This window comes from Heterodontus francisci, chromosome 48, assembly GCF_036365525.1.
Source record: "Heterodontus francisci isolate sHetFra1 chromosome 48, sHetFra1.hap1, whole genome shotgun sequence".
NCBI classification, from domain to species: Eukaryota; Metazoa; Chordata; class Chondrichthyes; order Heterodontiformes; family Heterodontidae; genus Heterodontus; species Heterodontus francisci.
The window spans coordinates 9,697,327-9,710,377 of NC_090418.1; the positions used below are offsets into that span (position 1 = coordinate 9,697,327).

At 48.5% G+C, this 13,051-nt stretch overlaps 1 protein-coding gene across 3 annotated transcripts in view; it reads left to right on the top strand.

Annotated features, from left to right (window-relative positions):
• LOC137357334 (polyamine-transporting ATPase 13A3-like) overlaps window positions 1–13,051 on the top strand; it is a 69,716-nt gene that overhangs the window by 42,530 nt on the left and 14,135 nt on the right. For all 3 annotated transcript variants that reach the window (XM_068023586.1, XM_068023589.1, XM_068023588.1), the window contains 8 exons: window positions 455–645; window positions 1,536–1,667; window positions 3,306–3,385; window positions 4,794–4,836; window positions 6,687–6,796; window positions 6,936–7,032; window positions 7,302–7,374; window positions 9,475–9,652. In XM_068023586.1, the coding sequence (XP_067879687.1) occupies window positions 455–645; window positions 1,536–1,667; window positions 3,306–3,385; window positions 4,794–4,836; window positions 6,687–6,796; window positions 6,936–7,032; window positions 7,302–7,374; window positions 9,475–9,652 (904 nt within the window). The remainder of the gene's footprint in view (window positions 1–454; window positions 646–1,535; window positions 1,668–3,305; window positions 3,386–4,793; window positions 4,837–6,686; window positions 6,797–6,935; window positions 7,033–7,301; window positions 7,375–9,474; window positions 9,653–13,051) is intronic.

The following is a 13,051-nucleotide window of genomic DNA, read 5'->3' on the forward strand; positions in this document are numbered from 1 at the left end:
CCTGTCCAACCTTTCCTCATTAGACAGCCCGCCCATTCCAGGTATTAGTCTAGTAAACCTTCTCTGAACTGCTTCCAACGCATTTACATCCTTCCTTAAATAAGGAGACCAATACTGTACACAGTACTCCAGATGTGGTCTCACCAATACTCTGTATGACTGAAGCATAACCTCCCTACTTTTATATTCAATTCCCCTCGCGATAAACAATAACATTCTATTAGCTTTCCTAATTACTTGCTGAACCTGAATAATAACCTTTTGCGATTCATGCACTAGGACACCCAGAGTTCAGCAGTGTTGAGGGGCGGTGGGTCGATGGGGTGGGGGAATGAAGTGGAGCAGGGTCGGGGAAGGGGGGTGGGTGGTGGTGACAGAAGGTTGGGGTGGGTGGGGGAGAGGGGCGGGGTCTCCAGGCACCACAGTTAAACCCACCGTTCCCCCTGATTGACAGGAGACAACATGTTGACGGCGGTGTCCGTGGCTCGAGAATGCGGGATGATCCCCCAGAACGGGAAGGTAATTGTCACGGAAGCGTCTCCTCCGAAGGATGGTCAGTCCGCCACCATCAACTGGCAGTACGCTGATGATCCGAATGGATGGAGGACACACGTTGGAAACGACACCAAGGTAGCAAAGTCAAAGGTGAGCCTCAGACTACACGTGACCCCTGACCCGTGCTGCGGAGGTGACTCCATTCCCTTTGAAGTGGCTCAGCAGGTCACCCCAAAGGTGGATGCTTAAGTGAGTTACCAGAAATACCAGTGGACAGTAGCACAGCACAAGTCAGGAGTGTAATGAAATACTCTCCACTTGCCTGGATGGGTCCAGCTCCAACAACACTCAAGAAGCTCGACACCATCCAGGACAAAGCAGCCCACTTGATCAGCACCCCATTCACAAACATTCACTCCGTCCACCACCGACGCACAGTGGCAGCAGTGTGTACCATCTACAAGATGCACTGCAGCAACTCATCAGGGCTCCATCGAGCCCCTTCCAAACCCGCGACCTCTGCCACCTAGAAGGACAACGGCAGCTGCTACACGGGAACACCACCACCTGCAGGTTCCCCTCCAAGCCACACACCATCCTGACTTGGAACTATATCGGCCGATCCTTCATTGTCACTGGGTCACAATCCTGGAACTCCCTGACAGCACTGTGGGTGTACCTACTCCACAAAGACTGCAGCGGTTCAAGAAGACAGCTCACCACCACCTTCTCAAGGGCAATTAGGGATGGGCAATAAATATTGGCCTTGCCAGTGATGCCCACATCTTGAATTTTTTTCTAAATGCACCACCAGTAGGTTGTGACTATGGGGCTGGGGGTAACGGGAGGTATAGGATCTCCTAGGATATTCCACTTAAGACCAAACACACTATTTTAGGGCAGCACTGGTGGGGCCGGGCCCTTTTGATGTCTGTTTTGTTGTGGTGCCCAAGGTATAGGAAGATGTGCTGCGTCTCTGCCATTAATGCGTCTCAGTCCTGATGCTTCATGCTGCCTTTATTGACTTCCTGACTTCCCAGGATCTCCAAATAAACATGGAGGATGACAGCCTGAAAGACAGGCCCCAGCCGCCTGAAATCTCCTATCATTTCGCCATGAGTGGAAAATCCTTCTCTGTGATTGCAGAACACTTCCCCGACTTGCTGCCGAAGGTGAGTCTGCGTTTCTTTCTCTCAGTCAATGATGCTCCCCACCCTCTCCGCCAAGCCTGTGCCCCATCCAAATGCCAAGATGGCCTGTCTGTGTGCAGTACACCGAGCACAGCTCCCTTTAAGGGCTGTGGAGCTTGTCTGCACTCCCTGTGGAAAAGGTGACAGAACTCTGAGAACAAGCTTTGTCCAGCAAACCTGCCACCCACCCACCTGCTCCATTGAAATAACTTAGAGAATCATAGAGTAGCACAACAGGCCATTCGGCTCACCAGCTCCATGTTCGTGTTTATGCTCCACACAAGCTTCCTCCCACATGACTTCATCTCACCCGACCAGCATTATCGTCTACTCCTTCTCCCTCATCTGCTTATCTAGCTTCCCCTTAAATGTATCTCTGCATTTTTGATTTGTGCTGCCTATCTAATTTCACACTAAATCCCCCACTTTCCCCTGTTTCTTTTCTACCCCCCCCCCCCCCCCCCCCCCACCCAAACCCCTTGTCTTCACCCACACCGTTTTCTCTCCTGCCTTCTAATCGTCTTTATCCCTTTCAATCTTCCCTCAAACGCATCCATAAAGATCCATCTTTGAGCTTTTGATTCCTTCCCCCTCTCCTCACTTCAATCCATCCTGCTTGATATTAGTGCTGCAAAAGTTAACACTTTCCATATTCTGCACCCATTGACAGCACAAACACTCCCAGGACAGGTACAGCACGGGGTTAGATACAGAGTAAAGCTCCCTCTACACTGTCCCCATCAAACACTCCCAGGACAGGTGCAGCACGGTGTTAGATACAGAGTAAAGCTCCCTCTACACTGTCCCCATCAAACACTCCCAGGACAGGTACAGCACGGGGTTAGATACAGAGTAAAGCTCCCTCTACACTGTCCCCATCAAACACTCCCAGGACAGGTACAGCACGGGGTTAGATACAGAGTAAAGCTCCCTCTACACTGTCCCCATCAAACACTCCCAGGACAGGTACAGTACAGGGTTAGATACAGAGTAAAGCTCCCTCTACACTGTCCCCCAGCAAACACTCCCAGGACAGGTACAGCACGGGGGTTAGATACAGAGTAAAGCTCCCTCTACACTGTCCCCCATCAAACAGTCCCAGGACAGGTACAGCACGGGGGTTAGATGCAGAAAAGAAAATGGGGTTAGATACAGAGTAAAGCTCCCTCTACACTGTCCCCCATCAAACACTCCCAGGACAGGTACAGCACGGGGGTTAGATACAGAGTAAAACTCCCTCTACACTGTCCCCATCAAACACTCCCCAGGACAGGATCAGCACGGGGGTTAGATACAGGGTAAAGCTCCCTCTACACTGTCCCCATCAAACACTCCCAGGACAGGTACAGAAAAAAAAACGAAAAAAAAAAAACGGGGGTTAGATACAGAGTAAAGCTCCCTCTATGTGAGATTTGATAGTCAGATTGTGCTGAGGACAGATTTCCGCTGGCAGCTGGATTAAATATATGTACGTTTAGTGTAAAATCTCCGTTCACGTGTGCCGCAGAAATGATTTGAGTGACGTAACCTGGTTGAACTACCAGCGATGGTCGTTTTGTGTCTGTGTTGCCGTGAGTTACTGTCAGAAGTTTAACGGCCTCTGTTTTGAACTCTGTTCAGCTGCTCCTGTGCGGAACGGTTTATGCCCGTATGGCCCCGGATCAGAAAACTCAGCTGGTGGAGGCACTTCAGAAAGTAGAGTGAGTATCGAAACTGTCCCTTGGGCAGGGCTGGAGTGTTCACAGTGCATTATTAGTATCACTGTTCCTTGTGGCTTATTGGCACGTGATTTCCTTACTATCCAGTTACGGTACACAACAACAACACCAGCAACTGGTATTTATATGGAGCCTTTATCATAGTAAAGACGTCCCAAGGCATTTCATTGGAGCAATTATCAAACAAAATTTAACACTGAACCACATGTTAGGACAGGTGACCTAAAGCTCGGTCAAAGAGGTCGGTTTTAAGGAGTGTCTTAAAGAAGGAGAGAGAGGCGGAGAGGTTTAGGGGAGGGAATTCCCGAGCTTGGGGCCCAGGCAGCTGAAGGCATGGCCGCCAATAGTGGATCGATGGAAATCGGGGGATGTTCAAGAGGCCGGAATTGAAGGAGCGCAGGGATCTCGGAGCGTGGTAGAGCTGGAGGAGATTAGAGATAGGGAGCGAACCAGGCCATGGAGGGAGATCAAAGGAAGGATGAGAATTCTTAAAATGAAGGCATTGCTTAACTGGGAGCCAGTGTAGGTCAGTGAGCACAGAGGTGATGGGTGAAAGGGATTTTGTGAGAGTTAGGATACAGGGCAGCAGAGGTTTGGATGTGCTTAAGTTTACAGTGGGTGCTAGGTGGGAATACATGGTGTGTACCCCGAGTGTCTTATAAACAAGGCAAGTGAATGTGTTCTGAAACCAAAATTTTCACTGACTCCAGGATTCTCCAAACTCTGGTGCCTGGGGATCAGATCTCATTACATGCAGTAAGTGTAGAAATTTCAAAGACAGAGATAACAGTTCTCAGGGGCAAGATTCCCCAGCATTGAGCGCGCGTTTGGAACAGTTCACCTTATCGTACAAGTGACAACAGCCAGGGAGCTTAACGGTGCCATACTGAATCAAAGAGGGTTCATTATCACCTAACCTTCATGGCTGACGGGATCAGGGCAGTCAGTTTGCCCTCAGTAGAGTGTAAAAGATAGCCAGCTGGCCCAATCCCAGGTGGGTTAAGTTTAAAAATTCACCCCAAAGTGGGCATTGAGTCTATCTCAAAGAAGTAATAAAAGACTTGCATTTATATAGCACTTTTTCATGATCTCGGGACGTTCCAAAGCGCTTTACAGCCAGTGGAATACTTGTGAGGTCTGGTCACTGGTGTAGGAAACACAGCAGCCAATTTGTGCACAGCAAGCTCCCAGTGCCGGCAGTGTGTTGAGTGATTAGATAGTGATGTCGATTGGGGGATGAATATTGGGCGAGAACGCTACCACTGTTGGGGACTGCTGCCCCAGTGGGTTTGGGTGGAGGGGGAGGTTGGGCTTGCTGGAGGAGCAGGTGCAAAAATGGGGTTGAATATATTGAATAAAACTTTTGTATCTACGTTTTGTTTCTAAACAGCTATTATGTCGGAATGTGTGGTGATGGTGCCAATGACTGTGGGGTGAGTAACATATCTGGCAGAACTATTTGTCGCAGCTGCCAGTTTTATCTCTTAGCACCCCCACCCCCGGCCTCCCCTCACCGCCTGAGGGCATTGGCTCATGCTCGGCCCTGATCTAAGTCCCCACTGCCCTCCAGTTCTTAGCCCCCTTGCCTCACTTGTGGGTCTAGACGGCGAGCCTCAGCAGGATAGTGGGAAATGGAGCAAATGTGACTGGCCCCGACAGCCTATTCTTGTCTTCAGAAGATCAGAATCAGAAAATCAGAATCGTTACAGTGCAGAAGGAGGCCATTCGGCCCATCCTGTCCGCACTGGCTCTCTGAAAGAGCAGCTCGCTCAGTTCCATTCCCCTGCCTTCTCCCCGTAACCCTGCTCATTCTTCCTTTTCAAATAACTGCCTTAATTCCCTTTTGAATGTTGTTACGAGCAAGGCGGGAGCAATGCACTGTCAATTCAGTCCCGTCACTCCACAGGTCGCGGCATATTATTAAATTTTTCCTGCCCAACCGGAAAAACAGCCAAATTAAACACTCTAGTAACCCCCAGAATAAAACAGACCAAACCAGGTACCTTTAGACAAAAACAAATTAGCTATTTATTGAAAAACTAAATCTTAAACACTATTAAGATAAACCTATGTCTAAAAACCTTATAACTTCTTATTTTAACCTAACTCCCCCGTTCACACACATACATTAAAAATTAAAAGTTGTGTTTTTTAAGAATAAATGAATAAGTCTTATCTCGTGTTCATATATGGCATGTATATTCGACTACAGGGGGCATCGCTCCCCACCTGATTCCATTTGCACCTGATTGGTGCACACATACACGTACCTCCCCTCGTGAGGGGGTTACTGGCTAGTGATCTGAGGGCTGATCTTGCTCTCCTTTGCCCAGAGGCACTGAGGCTCGCTTGCACTGCCCGCTAGTTCCGGCCATGGCTGTGATCAGATTTTGCTGTTTATTGCTGCTTCCCATCCTCTACATTTTGGGTTCAGTTTGGGGCTTTTGCGTGTCAGTTTATAAACTGTTCTGTGCATCTGCCACAGGGGTCCAGGATATAAAATTGGAACAGCCCGACCCATCGCTTCCCCCGCATGGATCCTCGCATTCGTGGTTCTCCCTTCTCCACCCCACCTAAAGAAAATTCGGCAACCACCTGGGGACGGGTTAGCGGGGGATTATTTTACTCCGAGGTTGGAATGCCCAACCAGAAACTAGGAAAATGGAATTCAGAACCGTTTTTAAAAGGGGATGTGAGGAAATATTTGAAAAAGGGATAATGGGGAGAGCGCGAAGGGGAATGGAGCTAAGGCGAGAATTATTTCAGCATTCAGTATTCCCCCCCGACTCCCTCCTTGCAGTCTCCCTGCTGTGTACAGTAATCACCGACGACTTGTGGTTAATGCTAACAGTCACTCTATTCGGAGAGACTGAATAGGCTGGGGCTCTTTTCTCTAGGAAAGAGAAGGGTGACCTGATACAGGTCTTTAAAATTATGAACAGGTTTTGATAGGGCAGACGTAGAGAGGGTGTTTCCACTTGTAGGGGATGCAAAAACTCGGGACCATCAATATAAGACAGTCACTAATAAATCCAATAGGGAATTTGGAAGAAACATCTTTCCCCAGAGAGTGGTGAGAATGTGGAACATCGCTGCCACAGGGAGTGGTTGAAGTGAATAATGTCGATACATTTAAGGGGAAGCTCGAAAGAAGGATATAATGAGATGAAGAGGGGTGGGAGGTGGCGTGGTGTGAAGTGTAAACGCTCGCACAGACCAGTTGGGCCGAATGGCCTGTTTCTGTGCTTTCGACTCAGTGTAACTCGATGTCTTCCTGCCACAGGCCCTGAAGCGAGCTCACGCTGGAATCTCCCTCTCGGAGCTTGAGGCTTCTGTGGCGTCGCCTTTCACCTCGAAGACTCCGGACATTTCCTGCGTGCCCGATCTCATCAGGTAATCGGCACGTCGGCCGAAATTCACTGTCTCTGCTCGCTTTCGAAGCTGGGCTAGGGAGATGGTTGTGGGGTGGGGGGGGGGGTGCGGGAGGAGTCTTTACTTTTGTGCTGTTATTAATGGCATCTTTCTTCTGCAGGGAGGGTCGGGCAGCCCTGGTCACCTCCTTCTGTGTCTTTAAATTCATGGCGATCTACAGCATCATCCAGTACCTCTCCGTCTTACTGCTTTACTCGGTATGTCGTGTCTTTTCTGTATTGGGGATTTTGAGGCAGCTATGGCAGTAGGCAGGACAAGGAAAACGAAGGCAATAGCAAAACCTGAAACGCGGGAGGCTGGAAACTGAGGGTTCAATCCTTGTGCTCTGTGTATCGGAGAGATGTTTCGCCCGTTTACAGTCCGTTTGTAGCTGTTCTCAATCTCTGTTACGCACAGTGACGGGGGAATACGGAATAAGGCTTTGTGCTGTCATGCAGTGTGACTTTTTGAATTGCTCTGATTGCAGGTCCTGAGTAACCTAGGAGACGTTCAGTACCTGTTCATCGACCTGGCCATTATCATGTCCATCGTGTTCACGAGTGAGTAAGGGCTGCATCGACGGTACTTTCTACAAAGGTGGCGGTTTTTGTAATTGGCATCGGGAGCGTTTGCAGACGCTAAACATTCAGTCTCGATGGACCTGAGCACAGACCGACCTCTGACCTCCTGCTCTTTAAACTTCGGCTATTGACTGAATCACAAAAGTCATGCGGTGAACTAGCCAGTCTTAGCCTCGGGTTAGCAGTAAGCAGGAAGTGGCCTTTAGCATCCCTGGGCAAGAGAGAGCAAAGGTCAAGCTTGGGTTCCTGTTCCTGGCTAGCCAGGGGAATGTTGGGATCAGGAGGAGGCCATTCAGCTCCTGGGGTCTGCTCCGCTGTTCAGTCAGATTGCGGATAGTCTGTAACCTCAACCCGACAAATCTCCCTTTGCTCCATATCCCTCGATATACCCTTATCCACAAAAATCTATCGATCTCTTATCATGAATGCTTTAATTGACCCACCCCCCGCCCCCCCCAAGCATTCACATACTTTTTGGGGGATGGAGTCCCAGATTTCCACTCCCCTTTGTGTGAAGAAGTGCTTCCTGACATCACCCCTGAACGGCCTGGCTCTGATTTTAAGGTTATTTCCTCCTTGTCCTGGACCTCCCCCTCCTCGATCGTTTTCAAGGGAATACAAGCATAGTCTTTGCAACCTGCCCTCGTAACTTAACCCTTTAAGTCTTGGTACAATTCTGGTGAATCTCCACTGCCGCCCTGAGGTGCAGTGCCCAGAACTGTTGGTAAGATTAGTGAATGGATAATCTGGTGGGACAGCGATGTGCTCCCCACGAAGGCTCATAAACCCTGACTGAAGTCGCGACTGTGATGAACAGTCAGGAGTGAGGTGCCGGGAGGGGCCCTGCACCCGTGGGACCCGTAATTGAGCTGGAGCACAAGATGGAGACAAAATCAGAGTGAAGGAAAATCCACCAGAAGATCCACTTATCACTGAGCAGATTGCGGGCAGAGAGTCCTGTGCCTCTGGGTGTCACGCTGGGTGTGATGGGTTCTTGAGGTTGAGGTTGGGGCTGGTGGGGAAGAGAGGGACTTTGAGATGGAAGAAAAGAAACAAAATTTTGTTCTTTTTATTAGTGCAATAGATGCAACATCTGTTCATTTACCTGCTCCCTTCTGACTGTCCAGGGCCCCAAACACTCCTTCCAGGTGAAGCAGCGAATTACTTGTGCTTCTTTCAATTCACTATACTGTATTCGCTGCTCTCGATGCAGTCTCCTCTACACTGGGGCGGCCAAACGCAGGTTGGGTGACCGTTTTGCTGAACACCTCCGCACAGTCTGTAAGCGTGACCCTGAACTTCTCCCCCCCACTTCTCACCTCGACCTCCTACGCTGTCCCAATGAATCTCAATGTAAGCTTGAGAAACAGCACCTCATCTTTCAGCTAAGCACTTTACGGCCTTCTGGACTCGACGTTGAATTCAGCAATTTCTGATCATAACCTGTGCCCCCATTCTTTGGTGGGTGGGGGCAGCAGCTGTCGGGTGCTGATTCCGCTGTTGCCATTTACACCTCCTCCAGACCCTTTTTTCGGTTTCTTTACTTGTCCCATTACCATCTCCTTTTGGCCTTGCACCATCATCTCTTTTATCATTTGAATCTCTCCTGCCTCCCACCCTATCACAGACCTTCCCCTTTGTTCTTTCCTTCCCTGCCTGTGTACTTGCTTAACGCCTGTCACAGCTCTAACTTCTTCCTTTTCTGACTTAAAAAAAAGTGATCGACCCAAAACCTCAGCTCTGTTTCTCTCTCCGCAGATGCTGCCCAGCCGACTGAAGTGCTGCTAGCATTTTCTATTTTGTGTCCCGGAGATCAATTTTCAATTCCTGGAGACTCCAACTGTATCTGAAAAGAGAAGGGTGAATTCTGGCCTGTGGGGCAGAGGGTGGTTTGGATGACATTGGGCAGGCAGCAGATAGTGTAACCTGGTCCAGCTCTCGCCTCCCTGTTTGGGTCGCTGGTGCCAGACCCAGCCACCGAGGGGTAGTCGATGTGGAAGTTGTTGGGATAATTTGGGGAAGCTAGGAGCCAGAAATGGGGGAAGCCTAACACTGCCCTTGTAACTGCTTGCCTTGCAGTGAGCTTGAATTCATCCTGGAAGGAGCTTGTCCCACAGAGGCCACCGTCCAGCCTGATCTCCGTGCCGTTGCTGCTATCTGTATCGATGCAGATTCTCCTCTCGCTGTCCTTCCAGATCACGGCCTTCCTGCTGGTTAAGGAACAGCCCTGGTACGAGATGTGGACCCCCTCCTCAAAGTAAGTGCCACTCAATGGCAACAGTCATTTAACAAAAATTAAATTCATTCACAGGATGTGGGCATCGCTGGCCAGGCCAGCATTTATTGCCCATCCCTAATTGCCCTTGAGAAGGTGGTAGTGAGCTATCTTCTGCAACCACTGCAGTCCGTGCGGTGTAGGTGCACCCACAGTGCTGTTAGGAAGGGAGTTCCAGGGTTTCGACTCAGCGACAGTGAAGGAACGGCAATATTGTTCCAAGTCGGGATGGTGCGTGATTTTGAGGGAAATTTGGAGGTGGTGGTGTTCCCATGCACCTGCTACCGTCGTCCTTCTAGGCGGTGGAGGCTTGTGAGATTTGGGATGGTGCTGTGGGAAATGATGGTCTCCGCGTTCATCCACACAATGGCACTGCCTGCAGTTCAAATGGTAATTCATGACGTGAAACATTTTTGGGGATGTTTTGCCAGGAAACTTGCTGTGTAAAAGCGAGCACTCCTGCTCCCTCTCCAGTGCTGTGTGTGTTGGCTGAGGAGGAAATCCACCTCAGCTGCAACTGTGATGCCCCTCGCGGCCAAATAGCCTGCCGGGCACGATCAGCCTGACGTGGACATTTGGGGATGGTGGAGACAGGGAGGTGCGAGATGTCGAAGGGGTGCCTGGCAGTCAAGAAACTCCACCAAATGCTGTGTCATACTCATGATCTAAAAGCAGTGATCACTCAACACTCGGCCCAGCCTGCTCTTTTCTCTGCTGCTTGTGTGGGTCCCACACAAAACCCTACAAGTACACAGCAGGTCTGCAGAGAAATGGTAAATTTGTGTTTTTGAGCAGTAAGCCTATGTTATCTCCTGGTTCACTCATGAACATTTGATTGGTCTTTTCCTTTGCAAATGCTGCTGTGGATTTGCAGAATTTTCTGATTTGAATTTCAGGTTTTTTTATTTTCTTATGCAAAATTAGTTTAGGACCATATCAATCCAGTCCCTTTTTGATATTGGACCTAAGATGAGAGGGCCCTGGGAGTGTTTGATGGGGATAATGTAGAAGGAGCTTTACTCTGTATCTAACCCTGTTTTTTTTTGTATCTAACCCCGTGCTGTACCTGTTCTGGGAGTGTTTGATGGGGACAGTGTAGAGGGAGCTTTACTCTGTATCTAACCCCGTGCTGTACCTGTTCTGGGAGTGTTTTTGATGGGGACAGTGTAGAGGGAGCTTTACTCTGTATCTAACCCCGTTTTTTTTTTCTTTTCTTATTTTTCTGTACCTGTCCTGGGAGTGTTTGATGGGGACAGTGTAGAAGGAGCTTTACTCTGTATCTAACCCCGTTTTTTTTTTCTTTTCTTATTTTTCTGTACCTGTCCTGGGAGTGTTTGATGGGGACAGTGTAGAAGGAGCTTTACTCTGTATCTAACCCCATGCTGTACCTGACCTGGGAGTGTTTGATGGGGACAGTGTAGAGGGAGATTTACTCTGTATCTAACCCCGTTTTTTTTTTTTCTTATTTTTCTGTACCTGTCCTGGGAGTGTTTGATGGGGATAATGTAGAAGGAGCTTTACTCTGTATCTAACCCTGTTTTTTTTTGTATCTAACCGTGTGCTGTACCTGTCCTGGAGTGTTTGATGGGGACAGTGTAGAAGGAGCTTTACTCTGTATCTAACCCTGTGCTGTACCTGTCCTGGAGTGTTTGATGGGGACAGTGTAGAGGGAGATTTACTCTGTATCTAACCCCATGCTGTACCTGACCTGGGAGTGTTTGATGGGGACGGTGTAGGGGGAGATTTACTCTGTATCTAACCCCTGCTGTACCTGCCCTGGGAGTGTTTGTGGCCTAGACAATGACATGGACAAGACTCGGAAAGAGGTTCGGCATAGACAGTGTGAGCAGCTAGAGGCTAAATTAAAAAAGCAGAACCTCAAAGGTAATAATCTCTGGGTTATTATCTGAGCCATGAGCAAATTGGCATAGGGTAACTAAGATTAGAGAGTTAAATGCATGGCTCAAAGATTGATGTGGGAGAAATAGGTTTCGATTCATGGGGCACTGGCACCAGTACTGGGAAGGTGGGAGCTGTACTGAACCTGAACCCTGCTGGGACCAGTGTCCTGGTGAGGGCAGTAGAGGAGGTTTTAAACTAAATAGTGGGGGCGAGGGATCAAGTGAGGGAAGATGTGATCATTTAAAGAGAGAGGAGTTGGCAAAAGAGCAATAAGGATAATCATAATCAGGGTGTAATAGGAAGGGACAGTGTGTACAAACTCAAGAGTAAGCCAGCAGATAAGTCTAGAGGTTGTGAACAAACAGAGTGAGGGGTGGGTTCAGGAGAGGTGAGTTTTAGAAATCCAAAGAGAAAGGCCAAGGTATAGCGTGGTGGGTAAAGACAAGCAGGAAGGGACAGAGAGTTTAACAAAAATTATACATCAGTAAATAAGGTTATTAAAGGGAATAGAAGCAAAAAATGAAATTAAAGGCTCTATATCTGAATGCACGAAGCATCTGCAATAAGATAGATGAACTAGTGGCACAAACAGAGTTACAGGATTTAGATCTAATCACCGTTACAGAGTCATGGTTACATGGTGATCAAGATTGGGAAATAAATATTCCGGGATACACAGTATTTCGAAAAGACAGACAGAACAGCAAAGGAGGAGGAGTAGCACTGATGGTAAAGGATGGTAAAAGGGCATTAGTGAGAAAGGATCTTAGCCTTAGAAGATCATGAAATGGAAATAAGGAATAGCAAGAATCAGAAAATACTGGTGGAAGTAGTTTATAGGCCCCCTAACAGTAGTTATACCGTTGGACAGAGCATTAAACAAGATATTATTGGAGCTTGTAACAAAGGTAATGTAATAATTGTCGGGGACATTAATCTTCATCTAGACTGGGACAATGAAATTGGCAGGAGTGGTCCAGAAGATGAGTTTGAGATAGGGCGGCACAGTGGTGCAGTAATTAGCACTGCAGCCTCACAGCTCCAGCGACCCGGGTTCGGTTCTGGGGTACTGCCTGTGCGGAGTTTGCAAGTTCTCCCTGTGACCGCGTGGGTTTCCGCCGCGTGTTCCGGTTTCCTCCCACAGCCAAAGACTTGCAGGTTGATAGGTTAATTGGCCATTGTAAATTGCCCCTAGTGTAGGTATGTGGTAGGAGAATTGAGGGAAGGTGGGGATGTGCTAGAGAATATGCGATTAATGTAGGATTAGTATAAATGGGTGGTTGATGGTCGGCACAGACTTGGTGGGCCGAGGACCTGTTTCAGTGCTGTATCACTCTATGACTAATGTTTTCGGGACAGTTTCTTGGAGCAATACATTGTGGAGCCAACTAGGGATAAAGCTATCTTAGATCTAGTATTGTGTAATGAAGTAGGGCTAATTAACAATGTCATAGTAAAAGATCCACTGGGAAACAGTGA